Consider the following 19,604-nt stretch of genomic DNA (forward strand, 5'->3'; position numbering starts at 1 on the left):
ACGCTCTTCTCCCAGTTAGGGAGCCTAGCAAGGGAGATACAGTAAATACATCACTCTACATAAACCTATGTGATTAACATTGTGATACATGCCAGGAGAAGTGCAGGGGTGCGCGGACATGCGCTGACAGCCGATGGGCGGGGCCAAGAGCTCTGAAGATCAACTGAAGGTCCTCCTGTCAAGAGGTTGATTTTCCCATCAACGTGCAAGCAAACCCAAGCTACTTTGGCTTGGAATTCAGAACACTACCGCTGTTCCCAAAGCAGTGATTTTCATTTATCTGTTCTAGAAGTCCTTTATATTTCCCAGAGCTAAAAGAAACTGTGATGCAACCAGAATTATCCTTCCAAAGCACAGCTCAGGTAAAATGGCCCATGTCCCTTTTTAAGGCTTTTACCTTGAGTGGTCCCCACTGCCCGCTGAGCACAGTTCAGACCACGCAGCCTGATTCCAGGCCCTCTGCCATCTGGTGTCAATTGTCCTTCCGATGCTCCCTCCTGCTACTTTCCTTGGAATTCCCAGAGTGGAATTCAGCTACCATGCCTGTCCTGCTTTCCTCTGTTTCTGCACATTTACTGTTCCCTCAGCCCTGGGTCCATTTCCCTTTCTCCATTCTCTCCCTCTTGCCTGCCAGCCTTTTCTGATGGATCCAGCCTTGGCTGGCAGTAATCCATCCCCGTTCTGAACTCCCACTGTATTGGCAGCACCTCTCTTCTGGATTTCTAGCATGTTCTGTTTTGTATTTTAGTTATTTAGGATGCATCTGATAGCTACTGTGGGCTTCCCAGTCCTCAAATGGGGCTAGTTTGTTCTACCTAAGGACCTTTGCATTCACTGTTCTTTCAGTCAGAAACACTCTTTACATCCAGTGTTAGTTTCAGGTGTACAATGTAGTGATTCAGTATTTTACATTTTCATTATATACTTTTTGAAATAATCATCACAATAAGTCCAGTTACCATCTGTCACCATACAAAGTTGTTACAGTATTATTGATTATATTCCCTATGTGTACATTACGTCCCTGTGACTTATTTATTTTATAGCTGGAAGTTTGTACCTCTTAATCCCCTTTACCTATTTCATTCATATCCTTAACCCGTCCCCTCTGGCAACCACCAGTTTGTTCTCTGTATTCATGAGTCTGTTTCTGTTTTGTTATGCTTGTTCACTTGTTTTGTTTTTTAGATTCCACATATAAGTGAGATCATAGGTATCTGTCTCTCTCTGTCTGACTTATTTCACTTAACATAATACCCTCAAGGTTCATCCATGTTGTCACAAATGGCAAAATTTCATTCTTTTTTTTATGGCTGAGTAACATTTCATTGATTATATGTAGCACATCTTCTTTATCCATTCATCTGTTGATGGACACTTAGGTTGCTGCCATATCTTGGCTATTGTAAATAATGCTTCAATGAACATAGGGGTGCATATATCTTTTTGAATTAGTGTTTTTGTTTGTCTTTGGATAAATTCCACTTCTGAGTTTTTATCAGAAATGCTCTTCCTAGAACTTCACATTACTAACCCTTAGAGTACCAGCTGTGTGTCGGCAGGAACCTCTTTATCTGTTTGGTTCACCACTATATCCCCAGTGCCTGGGATAAACTAGGTGCTTCATTGACTGAATAAATGAAAAGTATCTGATGATTCAGATTTTTCTTAGGTCTCTGGCTTCAGCTTGTAACTAACGGTAAATTTTGTCACTCTTTAATTATTCACCATGATTTTTGCATGAGCTGAAGTTTTTTCTGATTCTTGCTATTTTCCGTATATCTGGATCCATGGGAAATCTCAGTTGGAGTTCCCAGTTGGAAATATAAGACAGAAATAGACTGGTAAGGGAGGAATTTGCGTCTATAATTTTTTCATCCACTTTATGGATTTGGGAATGAAAATAATTCTTTTAGCATTTTAAAACCAGAATCCTTCTTTGTGCAATCTTAGACCTAAATGTTTTTTAATCTTATGATGTAGCTTTTATTTTTTAAAAAAAATTTAACTCATTTGATAGAGGTGATGAATATATCAGCTTTTATCTTTTTTATCAATTTGATATGTTATAATTATCTAAAAGCATAATAAACTATAAAACTCAAAGACCTAGGAGATTACATTAAAGCGTAGCCACTGGCTTCAGGGATTAATCCAGCTTTCTATGTATTAAGTTTTTACCATAGCTGTCATAGTGGTAACTTTTAACCAGAGGAAAACAATTTTTAATACATTCAATCCCTTTAATGCTCTTTGATTTTCTCCAACTTTAATGGTAAAGTCACTCAAAGAGCTAGTTATGGAACCAAGCCGTTCTCCTTGCTGAGAAGTAATGCCATCATGGCAGCCTGTTTCTTCAAAGGAGACACTGAGTCGGTGATGGAGTGAAAATGCCTTTAACCGTTTCATCCTCTGATAGCTTCTTAGTTCCACGGCAGTAAATGCACTGCTGTGAATGTGTTCTTACATTGCATTTGAGTAAACAGCCAGGGCCCAGCACTAATAAATATTTGACCAAAATAGAATTGTTAATAGCCATACATTCATTTCTCCCTAGTAATCTTTGTTACCTCTACCTAACCTCCTTTGGCTTCCCATTTTCCTCATTTATGGGATGAATAAGTAGAGCACAAAGAGGATTTTGAAAGGTCCTTCTGATAGAGAAATGGAATGAGGAAAAGTATGTCCAAAGAGACTAACGCAGACTTGGGAATAAGGGGCTCTTCTAGACCTGCCATGTTTTTGGTGGAGTAGCAGATCTTTTCACTGTGCTTTCTCTCAGCTTCTGCAGAATGTCAAAGACAGCACCAGATTACCTTGGTGAGACTGTGTATATCGGTGTGTACCTTGGTGAGACTCTGATGACAAAGCCTTTTAGTTCTCAAAGAATAGGAATGGTACTTGATGCAGACAAGCGCAAATACCTGCTTGTGATAACTTCAGTCCTCAAGAACCATCCAGATGTTTTCAGAACACTTTCATTGAGATGGGAAAAATACAAATTCGTGGGGTTTTTTAATTAATTAATTTATTTGGCTGCACTGGGCCTTGGGTGCGGCACGCAGGATCTTCGTTGCCTCGTGCAGGATCTTTAGTTGTGGCATGGGGCTCTTTTAGTTCCGGCATGTGGAATCTAGTTCCCTGAACAGGGATCGAACCCATGTCCCCTGTGTTGGGAGCACCGAGTCTTAACCACTGGACCACCAGGGAAGTCCCACAAATTGATGTTAATTTTAAATTATTTAATGCATTTAATAGAGATGAATAATTCCAACTTTGAAAAATGAGTTTTTCTATATACATAGAAACACACCCGAGTGTTAACAGCGGTGGCCTCTGGATGGTAGGACTGCAGGTGGGGGATTACAGGTGAATTTTCTTTTCTATTTTTTTCTGTTTCCCAGATTTTCCACTATGATCTTATAATGTTTTCAGTGTTTTTAAAGGTTATTTTTTTAAATTAATACTTATTGATTTTTGGCTGCGTTGGGTCTTCGTTGCTGCGTGGGCTTTCTCTAGTTGTGATGGGCGGGGCCTCCTCTTCATTGTGGTGCGCGGGCTTCTCATTGCGTTGCCTTCTCTTGTTGTGGAGGACGGGCTCTAGGCACGCGGGCTTCAGTAGTTGTGGCTCACGGGCTCTAGAGCGCAGGCTCAGTAGTTGTGGCGCACGGGCTTAGTTGCTCTAGCAGCGTGTGGGATCTTCCCGGAGCAGGGCTCGAACCCGTGTCCCCTGCATTGGCAGGTGGATTCTTAACCACTGCGCCACCAGGGAAGCCCTAAAGGTTATTTTGACAAGTGCTGTAGAGTTGCTTGTTGATGGCCGAGGGTCACCGAGGGTCACCTCCTCGAGAGCCATGTTCTAATGGTATGGCTTTGCCCCAGTCCAGGACCTGTGTGCAGCGGAGGACCACGGCTGCGAGCAGCTCTGCGTGAACCTGCTGGGCTCCTTTGTCTGCCAGTGCTACAGTGGCTACACCCTGGCCGAGGACGGGAAACGGTGTGTGGGTGAGTATCCCACCCAGCCGTGCTTGATGGGGAAGCACAAGAGAAGCTAGTAAGAAGGGAGGGGGGTGCCCACATATCCAATTGCTCTCCTTTGAGTTTCAACAAAGTGATCCAAGTTCTCTGGTCTAGTTGTTAGTCAGAATTTGAACTTTAAAGACTTCGTTTGTGGCTGAGGTTAGCATTTTCTCATTCTGGATCCTCAGCAAAAGGCATATTTATGATAATCTATGTAAACAAAATTGTCCCTTACTGATTCCCTCGGAAAGGACCGGGCGGATTTTCATTCAGTTTGGAAGGTATGTCTGGGCTGGCCTGACTTCAGTATAGCTCTCGTGTTATACATGAGGTCCAGTTGGTGGTGGGTAAGGTGGCTGAGTGGCACCTCGAAGAGGCAGGCAGCCTTCCTTCTAAGTACGGATCTGCAGTTCAGTGACAGGCCCCAGTGACCGCCAGGTGTAAGAGGCCAGCTGTGTGTAGTGAGACACCAGGGTCAGAGAAAACAAATAGCAGCCTCAAACGCTGGTCCTGGGTAAGCAGTCTCAAAGGCAGTGCTCGGAACTACAGGCACTGGCTCTCACAATCAGCTGAGCGGTTTCCCATTGAGCGGCAACTCCACATTGCGAGGGCCAGTGAGAGGTGGGGGGATGGCATCTAATTTCTTCGGTGATGGATAACGGTTTTCATCGGCACCTGCAGGGCAGACCATTGAATCCCTAAGATGCATGTGGCACCTCCCAGTTTGTCTGCAAAGCCCTTTAAACTTGCACAGCCTCATTTATCTTTCCACCAACAAACAGTGCCTAGCAAATAGTAGGTGCTCAGTAAACTGAGCTGGATACTTATGAGGCAGAACATCCATAAGGAAAGGAAGGAAAAGGACTTGACTGACATCAGAACTGGAACCTTCATTTTCTAACTCTGAATCCTACATGTCCTGTTCCACATTCTGTTGTTTTCAGAGGACCTGTTCTGTTTTGCTTCCCACAAACAGTCAATGATGATTTTTTTGCACATAGAACTTACGCTTTCCAGCACACTGTGATTCTTAGCTGAGGATGGGAAAGGAAAAAGCAACAAAACAAAAGTGCAGGTGGGGCCTGTTCTTTGCAGGTGATGATGAGAATAAAATGGGTTTGTTTGTTTGTTTTTACACACTGATGGAGATTAAAATGGCCCTCATCAGATGTCCACAAATGGAATCGGTCTCCTAAGCCTGCGTTGTTTTTTCCCCCTTATTCTGTGGGTCGTGACCGTGATAGGTAGCAGGGTACCACATCCATTAACACTGGCAAAAAAGAAGCCAATGCGGAAACACCAGCTTTTTTTTTTTCTTCATTACTTTTTATTATGCAAGTAATCTGTTTTCATTGAGGAACTTAAAACAGATGAGAAAAGCACTATTAATAGCTTGTTGTATTTTCTGCCAGACCTTTCCCCACATAAATATCTACTTCTAAACATTTTGTTAATGTTTACCAAAATGAGGTCATACTCTCTATTTTGTTTTACATATATATTTTTCCCTTACCAGTTGTTAAATGGGGAGAAACTTTGGGTGCTGTTGTGTCAGAAGGAAATCAGTTGGAAGTCAGGCCAGTGGCTGAGCTACAGGATACAGGTTGAGGGTGTCTGGTGAATTAGGGTGAGAGAAGGAACAGGGAGGGCCCAGAGCTTGTGTGAGTGACGGGGAGCTGGCGGGGCCAGGGGCATTAGGGGCCGTGGCTGGGGCAGGAGACCAGCCTTGGCCCTCGGGAAACTGGAAGGCAGTGGGGAGCCCAGGTCTCTGGGTGTTGCCAAATAATTGCCTAACGGTCCTCTGTAGTAGCCAGCCTTTGAGTCTCTAAGGGTTTTGCTGAAACTTCTGGAGTTTGACATTTACCGAAGAGCAACAAGCATGAGGAGAAACGCCGCGGTTGCCGGGGAGCTGGCGTGGGCCGTGTTTATTAGAGATGCGTGTTGCTTTTGCTGCCGCTGTCAGTGTGTAAGAATGTCTGCCTTCCTTAGAGCAGGGCTTCAAGCTGAAGGATGGGAAACTGGGAGAGACTGTGCGTGACCCCGGCCTGATGCATCAGATGTTCTTATTCTCATCCTCTTCCACCAAATGCCTGACCTGTTAGAGGCTGGGAGTCAGATGATTAAGTGGCCCTGGACCTTTGTGGCCAGTTGCTTTGGTTAGGGAGACCGAACAAACTTCCAAAATGTCAGCTGCTGCTCGATGGGGCTGTGCTGAGTGCAAAGCAAATGATGGAGGTAATAGAGGCCACAGGAGGTCAGAGAAGAGGGGCAGACTCATCATGGCTAGTGTGGGGGAACATCTGGGTGAGGAAGGAAGGGTAGCAATGGGACAGATGTCTAAGGCAAGGGGAGACATGAGGGCAGTGACAGTGTAGAGGTACGGACTGAGACCGGGCTGGGAGGGCCAGGTAGAGAGCCGGTGGATCGGGAGAGACGGTCACAGTGACCAGCCACCAAATTGAAAGCTAAACCGGCAGCCTAACCTGAAGACATCAGTCCGAAGGGACTTGTCAAGATGGAGACTCCAGGTATCAGACTTAGAGCAAGAAACTTAGAGGAGAAACAGAGACTGTTAGGGACCCTGGAAGCATTCCATTAGCCCCTGGTCTGAGTGGCCTGTATGTAGATGGGCAGAGAATGGTATGAATGTGGGGAACCGTGATCCCAGTTAATCCAGGAGGGTCCCAGTTTATGGCTGTTGGAGATCGGGAGGAAGATGGCGGAAGGGTAAGACGCGGAGATCACCTTCCTCCCCACAGATACACCAGGTTACGGCTGTTGGCTCACTTCTCAAGAACACTCCCTTTCTCTTTCAGGGGGGCTCCAGTCTGAACGCGAAAGTATAGGCTCACCCTAGTTAAGGCCAACCTGAGTTCAGCAGTTGAGGAGACTGCCTCTGTTGAAGCAGAGAATTCCTGCAGGTGAGAAGTAGGAGGTGAGGTTGAAGACAGCAGGTGGAACCAGAGTACACAGGGCTTTGAAAACCAGGCTGAAGGGTCTGGACTTTATCTCTGAAAAAGAGACGCTAAAGGGTTTTTAAGTGGGACTGATAAAGGCAAAGCCTTAATCTCGTGGTAGAGGGCAGGATGGATTCCAGGGGGAAGATAGGGAGGGCTGCAAAGACCAGTTAGGAGACTATGGAAGCCCTCTGGTGAGGGGTGACAAGAGCCAGACTTGAGTAGCGAGCATAGAAATGAAGAGAGAAGGAAGGGGTGAGGAATGAGAGGAGGTGCGCTGAATAAAGAGGGAGAGGAAAAGTCACAATCGACTGCTGGGTTTGAGCCTCCATGACTCTGAGAGTGATGGCAACAGTGATGAAAGAGGGATGGGATTTTTAGAAAAGATAATGAGGAGTTGTAGACACAGTGGGTTTGAAGCTGAGATGGGACACCTACAAGGACACGTCGAGAGGGAGCAGAGGCAGCGCTAACGCCGCAGGGAGAGGGTAGAACCAGTGGTGCAGGCAGGAGGCAGCGCCGTCCATTCCCTTCTGGATTTTAATTTCCATTTCCAGTGTTCACTTATGTGTTTGTTTTGGACCTTCAATACAGCGAGACCTGGGCTCAAATCCCAGTTCTGCTACTTGCTAGTCATGTGTTATTTTATTTCTGAGCCTTGGTTTTCTCATCTATAACATAGAGTAAAAATACCTACATCATAGAGTTTGTGGGATTAAATAAGATAACGAGTGGGGCTTCCCTGGTGGCGCAGTGGTTGAGAGTCCGCCTGCCGATGCAGGGGACACGGGTTCGTGCCCCGGTCCGGGAGGATCCCACGTGCCGCGGAGCGGCTGGACCCGTGAGCCATGGCCGCTAAGCCTGCGCGTCCAGAGCCTGTGCTCCGCAGCGGGAGAGGCCACAGCGGTGAGAGGCCCACGTACCACACACACAAAAAATAATAATAAGATAACGAGTAAAGTTCCCAATACACATTAGACAATTGTTGTTATTACTGTTGTTATTATTGTAACACATATTATTATCATCATCATCTCCTGGATGCCATGAAGTGTGGCCTTAGGAGACAGTGAAGCCTGAGCCTTGGGCTGCAGCCACATGCGGGAAGCAGGAGGGAGATGTGAGGCAGGAAGAATATCCATGAAGGAACCGCCTAAGGTGGGGATGGAGGAGTTGGGGAGAGGTGGGCGAGAGAACCAGACGTCATGGAATATGATGGGAAAGAGAATTTCTAGGCCAGGTCAATATTAGTGTCATGCCCCAGCGAGGCCAAATGGAACAGAACTTAGATAAAAAGCCATTGAGTTGAGTCATTGATTCATCTCAGCAGACATTTCCAGACTCTACCAGGCACTCTGCTAGACCTTAGGGACACAGAAATGACCAGGAGGCCATTGATAATGATCAAGAGGGGTGGGGTAAAAGGACAGATTTCTAGGGGGAGGGGGGAGGGGGGGAGAAAGTAGGGATAGCAAGTCTAATCTCTTCATTTAAAGAAGTTTGGTAGAAATTCACCATGACCAGCTACTGGTGAATGGACCCCATGGGAGTACTTTGACAGCCCAGAATTATGACTGTGACCACATGAAAATTCAATTCTTAGCCAGACCGAGGACCTTTTAGCCAACATTTCCACACTTTTGAGTTAGTGGAACTTTAACTTCAAGTGCTAGAGTCCCATTTCCCTAATTGCTCATTTAACTCTGGTTAGAACTGAATTTGTTTCAACATTCAGGTGGTCGAGTGGATTACCGACTAACGGAAGTCCTCGTTTTGCTTTAGTTGAGTCATGGTGTTTGTAATCCATCAGCTTCCACTAAAGCTGTGTTAATTTCCATCCAAAACTGTACATTTTTTCAAAGACCATTTAGCTCTATCTTTGAGGGTAAATTTTTTGCTGAACTTGCTCTCCCGACGTTTACTGACTGCCTTGTCTTTTGGGGGTAGCTTTGGTCCTGTTTGAATCTTACCTGCCCAAGCAGATTGTAAACCCATGGGGGGCAGAAACCAATTCCTATACTTTTCATCTTTCACAGAGTAGACTTGCAAAATGTTTTTCTTGAATCATTGACTGAGATTGAGTGATCGCAATCTCAACTATTCATGTTTCTTTTAAAAAAAAAAAACTTTTCCACTTCATTGGTTTTTAAATTACAAAGTCAACCTTTGCTTATTAAAAAAAAAAGTCAGAGTACAGATGTGTATAAAATCAAAACCTGAAAGACATTACTCCTCAATTTCACTTCCTGGAGGTAATCACAGCTAAAAGCCTGGCTTCTCCTTCCTGCCTTTCTTCAAAGACATCTTCAAAGATGTCTTACCATCTTAACCGGTTTGCAGGACAGAAATTGAGACACAGATGTAGAGAACAAACATATGGACACCAAGGGGGGAAAGCGGTGGGGGATGGGGGGTGGTGTTGTTGATGAATTGGGCGATTGGGATTGACATATACATATATAATATATACATACATACATATAAAATTCAAGGAAAAAAAAAGATGTCTTACCATCTTAAGATGCTATTTGCTTGTCATTACCATCCAGGATTTAGCGCAATGCCTGACACATAGTAATTGCTCAGTAAACGGTTGTGGAACAACTGAGTAGAATTAAGGTATCTCTTTACTCCCAAATTCAACCTTATCTGATTAGGGAGGCAGGGTGATAAAAATATAGTCTATAGTTCTTTAATGTTACTAAATCCTAGGACCTGTTTGAAAACTTTTACTTATAATTGCAACAATCCTTTGAGGCAGGTACTATCGTCATCACATTTTATAGGTCTCTTGACCTCTCTGTTTCAGTGGCTTCATCTGTAAATAGAGGAAAACAATACCTATCTCCAAGGGTTGTTGTGAGGGTGAAATGCGTTAATGTATGGGAAGCCTCAATACTGTGTAATGACCTATATGGGGAAAGAATCGAAAAAAGAGTGGATACATGTATATGTATAACTGATTCACTTCGCTGTACACCTGAAACTAACACAACATTGTAAATCAACTGCAGTCCAATAAAATTTTTTTTTTAAATATATGGGAAGCACTTGGAACAGTGCTATACATGGTCAACTGAGAAACAGTTGAATCTGAATTTCTATATCCTTTATGAATTTTTGTCTTCTTATGAATGCTTGCATTTAATAATGCATCAAACATACGGTACATTTGAAAAATCATATTGAGGTCCATACCCAGAATGATGGTGGTACATAACATGGGGATTTAGCATGCTGTTATTGCTGCCCTCAAAGCTTTCCTCCTGTATTCTCCTATATCAGTCACCTTCAGTGAGAAGGGGATGGTTGATATTTAAGTTGGCGACAAGGGATGGGAGGATCAATCTTTGTATTGAAAGGTCAGATTTTCAGCTTACTCCTCATGCTTGAAGCATGATCTCCCCCCAGTACAAGGATTTCTCCCTGTCTTAGTTTGCTAGGGCTGCCATAACAAAATACCCCAGAGTGAGTGTCAATAGAAATCTATTTTCTCCCAGTTCTGGAGGCTAGAAGTCCAAAGTCAAGGTGTCAGCAGGGTTGATTTCTTCTGAGGTTTCTCTCCTTGGCTTGCTGCTTCTGCATGTGGTCTTTGTTCTGTGCCCATGCATGCCTGGTGCCTCTGTGTGTGTCCAAATTTCCACTTCTCATAAGGATACCAGTCAGATTGGATTAGGACCCACCCTCATGGCCTCATTTTAACCTAATCACCCTTTAAAGGTCCTTATCTCCAAACGCAATCACCATCTGACCAACTGGAGGTTGGGACTTCAGCAAATGAATTTAAGGTGGGAAGACAGAATTTAGCCCAGAACACTTCCTTATTGTTTTCAAAATCAATAGGAAGCTTTCTCTGAGTTTTGAACTCCTACATGTAAGAATTCAGTCATGCCCTGGGTAAGAGAGGTTTTGTGAATCTGACTCTGTGAGTGTGTCTTAAATATACTCAGCAAGTAAATTGGTTCTGCCATTTCTCTAAATGACAAATTTGGTTTTTCTTACTCTGTCATCAACACACTTAAAAACCCAAACATTCCTCTGTAAAATATCCTGTTTCTTCTAAGGCCATCCTCTTTGCAGACTGATCCCTGCTGAGGAGACCTTGGAATCTGACCAGATTGTAAATCAGAGACTAGGAGACAGATGAGCAATTTCTCTCACATGTTAGGCCGAGGCTGGCTTCCAACCCTGAGATCTTAGCACTTCGTGATCTGGAGGGCCGAAGGACTACAACCGAGGAATTAATCTTTCTGGTTGTAGAGAGTAGAATTTTCAGGCAAAATGACCAGGAAAGGATTTCGTTGAAGTAGGAGAGGACTTGGAACAACAGCCCTCTGAGTTACACACATAAGTCACCTCCATACATCCGCCCCCTAAACTTGGCCTCTCTTTTTTTTTTTTCGGTACGCGGGCCTCTCACTGCTGTGGCCTCTCCCGCTGCGGAGCACAGGCTCCGGACGCACAGGCTCAGCGGCCACGGCTCACGGGCCCAGCCGCTCCGCCGCATGTGGGATCTTCCCGGACCGGGGCACGAACCCGTGTCCCCTGCATCGGCAGGCGGACTGTCAACCACTAGCGCCACCAGGGAAGCCCTGGCCTCTCTTTTTATAAGTACAATTTGGCAACCAAGGAGGTTATGCAAAGAACCCAAAACATGCAGCAAAGGATGTCAGAGTTGAACGGACTGGAACTCTCTCACCCTTAGAAAGCTTTTAGGTTCACGTGCCCAGAAGTGGGCTCTTGCGTGTCTCACGATGCCCTTCTCTGCTGTCCCCAGAGGCCTGGCAGTGAGCCAGTGGGTGGCCCTCAAATCAAAGTGGGGTTTGACACCTTCAGGTTTTACAGGCCAGGGTCTTGGGACCCAGGAATGCTTGAATCCTGCCTTGCCAATCTCCCCTTTTCCCTTCAGTTCCCCAGAGAGCTATGCACACTAGAAACAAAACCAACATGAGAATCAAAGTCCAGGAGAAAACTTCTTATCCTGTGAGATTGGCTAATAGATGAAAAATTTCATTTAAAGAGCAGAATCATGGAAAATGCATCTCCAAACCTACCTTAAGCATTTAAATTTTCTTTAAAACACATAAATGTACTTATAATAAAAATTGCTTTTGATTACTCTTCCAAAAATTACTAATTTTAAGTTCATTTTTAAAATATATGATTTAAAAAGATCTTTCTTGCATAAATCATACCCATAATGTGTTGTCTATGGTTTTCAATTTTGATTCTTTTTAATTGGTGCAAGAATTTGAAGACTTCGGGCTTCCCTGGTGGCGCAGTGGTTAAGAATCCACCTGCCAGTGCAGGGGGCACGGGTTTGAGCCCTGGTCTGGGAAGATCCCACATGCCGCGGAGCAACTAAGCCCGTGCACCACAACTACTGAGCCTGCGCTCTAGAGCCCGCGAGCCACAACTACTGAGTGCACGTGCCACAACTACTGAAGCCTGCGTGCCTAGAGCCCGTACTTCACAACAAGAGAAGCCACTGCAATGAGAAGCCCACGCACCGCAACAAAGAGTAGCCCCTGCTCGCCGCAACTAGAGAAAGCCTGCGTGCAGCAACGAAGACCCAACGCAGCCAAAAATAAAGAAAGAAAGAGAGAATAAGCATGCAGCCCAGCCAACAAGAGAAGTGCACAGGTATTCGAAAGCACAGGGGTTCCAATAACCTTGAGCGTTTAGCGTGTTCTGGGCATCAGGTCCCATATTTTCAGAGGGCATGAAAAGCAGTGATTGATCGGAAGTTGGTTGAGTGGAGATCAATTAAAAGAGCTGTTTCTGTGCAACATTATTAATACCTCATCCAATCTTGGATACTGTGCTCTAGAGCATTCTGGGAAAAATGGCGAGATTGGAGTATGTGGCTTAGACTTTAAGCCTAAGCAAAGTTTCTAGTCTCTCCCCAGTCTAATATGGGGCCAGTGTCTCTCTGAGGGCTGGGCACAGAGATTATACCCCATGGTGTGTAAGAGGAAGTTCTAGAGAGAGGCAGAGTCTGAGTTTCAGCCTTTTAGGTACAGTGACCTGCCCACTCATCATCGTGGTGCTGTCAGGGGCGTGGAACGTGGATGTCAGGTAGATTAGCAGCTCTTCTGTTTGGAAGGGATACTAACGAGTGGGTGGCCTGAGGTGGGCGCAGCTGACTGACAGCAGACACCCATATCAGGAGTTGGGAGATTTGCAAGATGGCAGCTCAGGCCCAGCACAAGGAGGTTGCAGATGGGGAGTGTCTCCTGCTAATACAGGTTAGCGTGGGCTACAGCAAAGCCCACTCCTGTGACATGTGGCCTGGGGCACGTGCCAGGGCTTGGTATCCTTTATCTGTGCCCTCAATGTCTCCGGTTATTTGTTTAATGATACAGTAATTCTTTTTTTTTTTTTTTTAATATTTATTTATTTATTTATTTGGCTGCACCGCGTCTGAGTTGCAGCATGTGGGATCTTCGTTGCCGTGTGCAGGATCTTCGTTGCCCCATGTGGGATCTTTTAGTTGCAGCATGTGGGTTCTTAGTTGCAGCATGTGGGATCTAGTTCCCCGACCAGGGATCGAACCCAGGCCACCTGCACTGGGAGCGTGGACTCTTAACCACTGGACCACCAGGGAAGTCCTGATACATTGGTTCTTGAAAGATGACACATTAACTTTTAGAAGGATCTGGCGCTAGCTCAAAATTTATATTTTGACTTAACTCCAGGAACTGGCTAATGTCCATGATATTCAGATCCTAAGACTGTATGAATGCACTGTTCCCACCAAAATTGCTTGTGTATTAAAATCACAAATATGAGGCGCTATTAGAACTCTTTAGGGAGTGAAGTTACAAAAAAACAATAACTTAACAGAAACTTAATGAAGCCTGGAGGCAAAAGAATAAACACAGCACATGTCGTTACCCTTTAAAAATCTTTAGCTTTTTCCCTTGCATCTTTTGATTACTGTGTTAAGTATGTAATATCTTCTCAATGCGTGGTTTTGCTTTTTTAAATTGTGCATGTGTATTGATTTGCAGGTTCCATTTCCTTGTTATTATTTACAAAGTTTTGATATTCAGATATCCTAAATCATTATATAGAGAGAAACATTTTTTAAGGAAAAAAAAATATCATCCTTAATCCTACTACCTTGCCTACACAGCAAGCATTTTTATTTCTAATTTTCAGGTTTTGCCTTAGAGCCATATTTTCCCTGGATGTAATCACTGTAAATATACAACTTTCAGATCTACTTCTTTCACCAAATCGTAATTGTCTTCCTCTTTACAGTTATGTTAGAATTATAATGTTAATAACTACCTACTGCCCCAAATGGAACTCCTGAGCGTTCCCTGGCAAAACCTGCACCTTCCCCATCCCTGAGTCTGCCTTAATCCCTCCCTTTTTCCCTCACCTCACCTCTAATCTGACAGGAATCTTACTGACCCCACTTTCAGCCTGGTGTATTATTGACAGTTCTCTAGGGCTGCCACAACAAAGAATCACAAACCAGGTGACTGCAAACAACAGAAATGTATTGCCTCCTAGCTCTGGGGGCTGGAAGTCTGACATCAAGGTGCTGGCAGGACCATGCCCCCTCTGAGACTTGTAGGGGAGAACCCTTCCTTGCTTCTGACGGTGGGTGTTGGTCCCCGGCACTCCTCAGCTTACAGCTGCGTCACTCCCATCTGTCTTCACGTGGCATTCTTCTCTTCCTATAAGGACACCAGTCATATTGGATTAGGCCCCAGACTAATGACCTCATCTGACCTTGATTGTATTTGCAAAGACCCTATTTCCAAATAAGTTCACATTCACAGGTATCTTTTTAGGGGGACACAACTCAACCCAGAGAACCACCCCTCTCTCTCCGCCCCACCTCCTTCCTGCACTGTTCTGGTTTACCTCCCCCCGCCCCTCCACTTCCTGACTGGGATTATTGTACTAGCCTCCTAGCTGGTTTTCTACTGTCACATTTGCCTGCTATGGTCTATTCTTGATTCCTTTGGTCAGAACCCTCCAGAGACTCCCTAATCACTCAGAGTAAAAGCCAAAGTCCTGGCACTGGCCCTGCGGTCCCTCCTGATCTGCAGTTGTTCTCACCTCTCACCCCTCTCTGCTCCAGCCACTCTGGCCTCTTTGCTGATTCTCCGGCTCACCAGGCATATTCCCACCTCTGGGCCTTTGCACCTGCTGTTGTTCCCTTTGCCCAGGACGCTCCCTCCCAGATATCCACAGGGCCCATACCTCATTCAAGACTCTGCCCAACTGCCACCTTCCTGACCACTGCTATTACATCATACCCTCACTCTCACCCACCCTGCCACAGTCTCTGTTCCTTTGTGCCATTTTACTTTTCTCCAAAACACTCTCCACCTTCTAAGAGACTGTGTTCTTTACCTGTTTATTTTCTTTTTTATCTACCACCACCATCCAAATGGAAGCTTCTCTAGGACTGGAGTTTTTGTCTGTTTTGTTATTTGTTCCATCCTTAGCACCTAAAATAGGGCTAGGCCCAGAGTAGGTGCTCGGTGAATATTTGTAGGGTTAATGAGAAGTAGGCCAGCACGTTTTCTCGTAACTTACTAAACCATTTATCCTTATTAAATGTTCATCTTATTTTCCTAATTTTTTGGTCACTGTAAATAATGCTGCTACAAATAGCTTATTCTGTATAGTTAATTTCCTCCTTTTTTTCAATTATTTCTTGGGGCCACATTTCCAGAGTGAATATTGTCAAATGTCCTTCCAGAAGAATTTTTATCAGTTCATAATGCCACCCACTGTTAATAATCGGACTCTGTTTCCATGCTGTCTTGCCACCATTGGATTTTTTTAAAATTAATTATTTATTTTTGGCTGCGTTGGGTCTTCATTGCTGCACGCGGGCTTTCTCTAGTTGCAGCGAGAGGGGGCTACTCTTCGTTTCAGTGCGCGGGATTCTCATTGTGGTTGCTTCTCTTGTTGTGGAGCACAGGCTCTAGGTGCGTGGGCTTCAGTAGTTGTGGCATGCGGGCTCAGTAGTTGTGGCTTGCGGGCTCTAAAGTGCAGGCTCAGTATTTGTGGCGCACGGGCTTAGTTGCTTCGCGACATGTGTGATCTTCCCAGACCAGGGTTTGGACCCATGTGCCCTGCATTGGCAGGCAGATTCTTTTTTTTTAACATCTTTGTTGGAGTATAATTGCTTTATGTTGTTGTGTTAGTTTCTGCTGTATAACAAAGCGAATCAACTATATGCATACATATATCCCCATACCCCCTCCCTCTTGCGTCTCCCACCCACCCTCCCTATCCCACCCCTCTAGGTGATCACAAAGCACCGAGCTGATCTTCCTGTGCTATGCAGCTGCTTCCCACTAGCTGTCTGTTTTACGTTTGGTAGCATATATATGTCCGTGCCACTCTCTCACTTCATCCCAGCTTCCCCTTCCCCGTGTCCTCAAGTCCATTCTCTACACCTGTGTCTTTATTCCTGTCCTGCCCCTAGGTTCTTCAGAACCTTTTTTTTTTCTTTTTAGATTCCATATATATGTGTTAGCATACGGTATGTGTTTTCCTCTTTTTGACTTTCTTCACTCTGTATGACAGACTCTAGGTCCATCCACCTCGCTACAAATAACTCAATTTCGTTTCTTTTTATGGCTGAGTAATATTCCATTGTATATATGTGCCACATCTTCTTTATCCATTCATCTGTCGATGGACACTTAGGTTGCTTCCATGTCCTGGCTATTGTAAATAGTTCTGGCAGGCGGATTCTTAACCACTGAGCCACCAGGGAAGTCCTGTAAGTTCTTTAGTATCTTCTGATATGAATTGTCTGATCCAGACTCCTGATTTTTTTTTTCAGAAGGGAGGTTTTAGATTCATATTTATTTATCCATCCTCTTCTGGGGGCAAAAATATTAATCCTTACTTATATTTATTATAAGTATGTTTCCATTCTGCAATGCCCTTTACCTCTGTTTGTGTTTCTACTTAAACTCTGTGTTTTAATCTTTACAGCTGTGGACTACTGTGCCTCAGAAAACCATGGATGTGAACATGAGTGTGTAAATACTGACAGCTCCTACTTTTGCCGGTGCCCTAAAGGATTTGCTCTTAACCCGGATAAGAAAACATGCACAAGTAAGTTACACACATACACACACATTTTTTGATGCTACTGCTATAAGCACTGTGGCTGAGGAAATCTTCCAAGCACAGAGTAGCACAGGATTATGTGCTGGGGTTAGGGGGCCTTTTACCTTCTGCCCTATTCCTCCGTTGTCAGGCCTTTCTTAACTTGTCCTAAGACCGTAGCCCACTCTATCTCAGTGTCACCCTTCACAGCATCTGACAACAGTATGTATCTTTGATCAGAGACCACATGTCGGAGTGTTCCACCAGCATCTACAGAGCGTGCTGACAATCAGACCATCTTACTTCATGCTGGCTCAGCCTGCCTGTGCCCACCAGTGTTAACAGGGCTTAAGAAATACTTTCACTGAAGCTTTGTGGCTTGTGGGCTGCAGCTCTGACTCCACACAAGTAAAGGGAAATCTCTGAGCCAAAAGGAGTTGACTGTGGTTGCCCCTGGGTGGGGGAGGAGTTGGTGGAGGGCTTTTTGCAGAGAACTGCTCAGTTTTTGTTTGAGCTATTTAGTTCTATTTTAACTATATGCATCCACATCAGAATTAATTTGAGCTCCCCAAATCTGACCATAACAACTTATAAACTGACGGTGGTCGTTCGTTTTGTAAAAGGATTCCAAAAACATTCTTTTAAATGTAAAGATATGTCAGAGCACTTAAGGGATTGTGTATGGATAATTATCATCCTATAGAAAGGTTCACTTGAGAAAGTTTGTTTTTAAAGTGTTGGGGCCCAGCACGTTTAAAAAGTGGCATTTAATAGCAATTTAGAATAAAGTCACCTCTGAAACATCCGTCAGTGAGAAAACAGGATTTCAATTCATAAAAAGTTCATGTACCCACAACCTTTCTAACTACATCTATTATGTAAAGCAGGATATGCCTGCATAGTTTTTAAAAAGCATCCCCCCAAAACTCCTGAAACACCAACTTGCTTTTCAGTCCCTGCATATCAACAGTTTATAAGCACCAGAGCTAGAGGCAGGGGTGGAAGATAAAACTGTAAGGGGCACAGGAAGTCAAAACATACATTTCTGGACCCCAAACCACATGCCAGTAGCAATGAATAAGGCCAGGTCCTTCCTGGAGGAGATATCTCGGCTGAGTCTTGAAGGTAGAGTCATCCTTCACCAGGTAAAGAAGGGTGAGATGTAGGTGGCCAGGAGGAGGAAAGATGTGCAAAAATATCAGCCAGGCAGACCCATCTCCACAACTGGCCTATGGTTGCTTATTGAACGAATAAGAGAAAGAGTGAATGGACTGTTCTGTTCCTAGGCTCCCTTCCTTTCTGAATATTCCGAGCTATGAGCCAGCGGCCTGGGCTGGGGTAGCGTTCGGGGAGTTGTGGCTGCTGGGCTGATGAGTCAGTTCTGTCCATCAAAGGGGAGGCCACATGCCGCCGAGGGCAGTTCAAATCCCAGTTCATCTGCGTTTTTGCTGGATGATCTTTTTTTTTGTTGTTGTTGCGGTACGCGGGCCTCTCCCTGTCGTGGCCTCTCCCGTTGCGGAGCACAGGCTCCGGACACGCAGGCTCAGCAGCCATGGCTCACGGGCCCAGCCACTCCGCGGCATGTGGGATCTTCCCGGACCCGGGCATGAACCCGTGTCCCCTGCATCGGCAGGCGGACTCTCAACCACTGCGCCCCCAGGGAAGCCCTTGCTGGATGATCTTGGGCAAGTTATGCCTCAGTTGCCTCAGCTGTAATAGGGGAGATAATACTGCCTACTCCATGGTGTTGTCTTGAAGGCTAAATGAGAGAATTCATCTAAACCATTTAGCACGTGGCCTGGTGCCAAGCAAATTCTTGAAGGGATGACACTGGCTTCAAAAAGACTAAATTGGGATCTATTGAGCATATACCATGTGCCTGGGGTAAGTTTAATAGTGCCTAAAAAAGTCAAAATTCAAGACTTCTGCTGCAGGCCGCTTGGGAACACAAGCCACACAGAGCAGCTCAGTCACCTGCAAGGTGTTATATGACCAAAGGCTCCCAGGGTGACACAGACAAGACTCATGGTAGGAGTTAAGGGAAGGAGGAGGCCAGCTGGATAAGAAGAGGTGGGGATGCGGCTCCGCCCTGGGACGAGGCCTGGAGGGACACATGTATCCTCTGCAGAGTCTCCTTCCTGCCTCTGTAGCACTCCTTCCCTGGCTGGGGTCAGCTGACCTCACCGCCGGCCCCTGTTCCCGGAGCCTCCCCACCAACATGTCACCTATCCCGAATCTCACGGGATGTGGAGAATGACAAGCCCCAGGACAGTACAGACAGGGAGATCCTAGAAGTAGATAGTGCTGTGCAGGGGACCTGGGAGAGGAGTTCCAGCTGAAAGTCAGGGGAGGGACTGGTCCAGCTGTGAGGTCTCACCAGCTAGGCACGGAGCCTGGCAGTTCAGCTGTCTCTGGGCCCTGTTGGAGTCAAGACCCAGAAGTGGGCCCCCCCACCAGTGTGTGGGCAGAGAAGAGTGCTGGGCAATCAGCCTCCGGGAGATGAGTCCCCTAGAAGGGTCCCCATTCCTG

The 19,604-nt window shown here is 45.3% G+C and overlaps 1 protein-coding gene across 3 annotated transcripts in view; it reads left to right on the forward strand.

Moving 5' to 3' along the window:
• Positions 1-19,604, forward strand: part of MATN2 (matrilin 2) — a 163,772-nt gene that overhangs the window by 87,283 nt on the left and 56,885 nt on the right. For all 3 annotated transcript variants that reach the window (XM_007457154.1, XM_007457153.1, XM_007457155.1), the window contains exons 5-6: positions 3,883-4,005; positions 16,959-17,081. In XM_007457154.1, coding sequence (XP_007457216.1) covers positions 3,883-4,005; positions 16,959-17,081 — 246 coding nt within the window. The remainder of the gene's footprint in view (positions 1-3,882; positions 4,006-16,958; positions 17,082-19,604) is intronic.

This window comes from Lipotes vexillifer, unplaced genomic scaffold (genome assembly GCF_000442215.2).
Source record: "Lipotes vexillifer unplaced genomic scaffold, Lipotes_vexillifer_v1.1 scaffold376, whole genome shotgun sequence".
Lineage (NCBI taxonomy): Eukaryota > Metazoa > Chordata > Mammalia > Artiodactyla > Lipotidae > Lipotes > Lipotes vexillifer.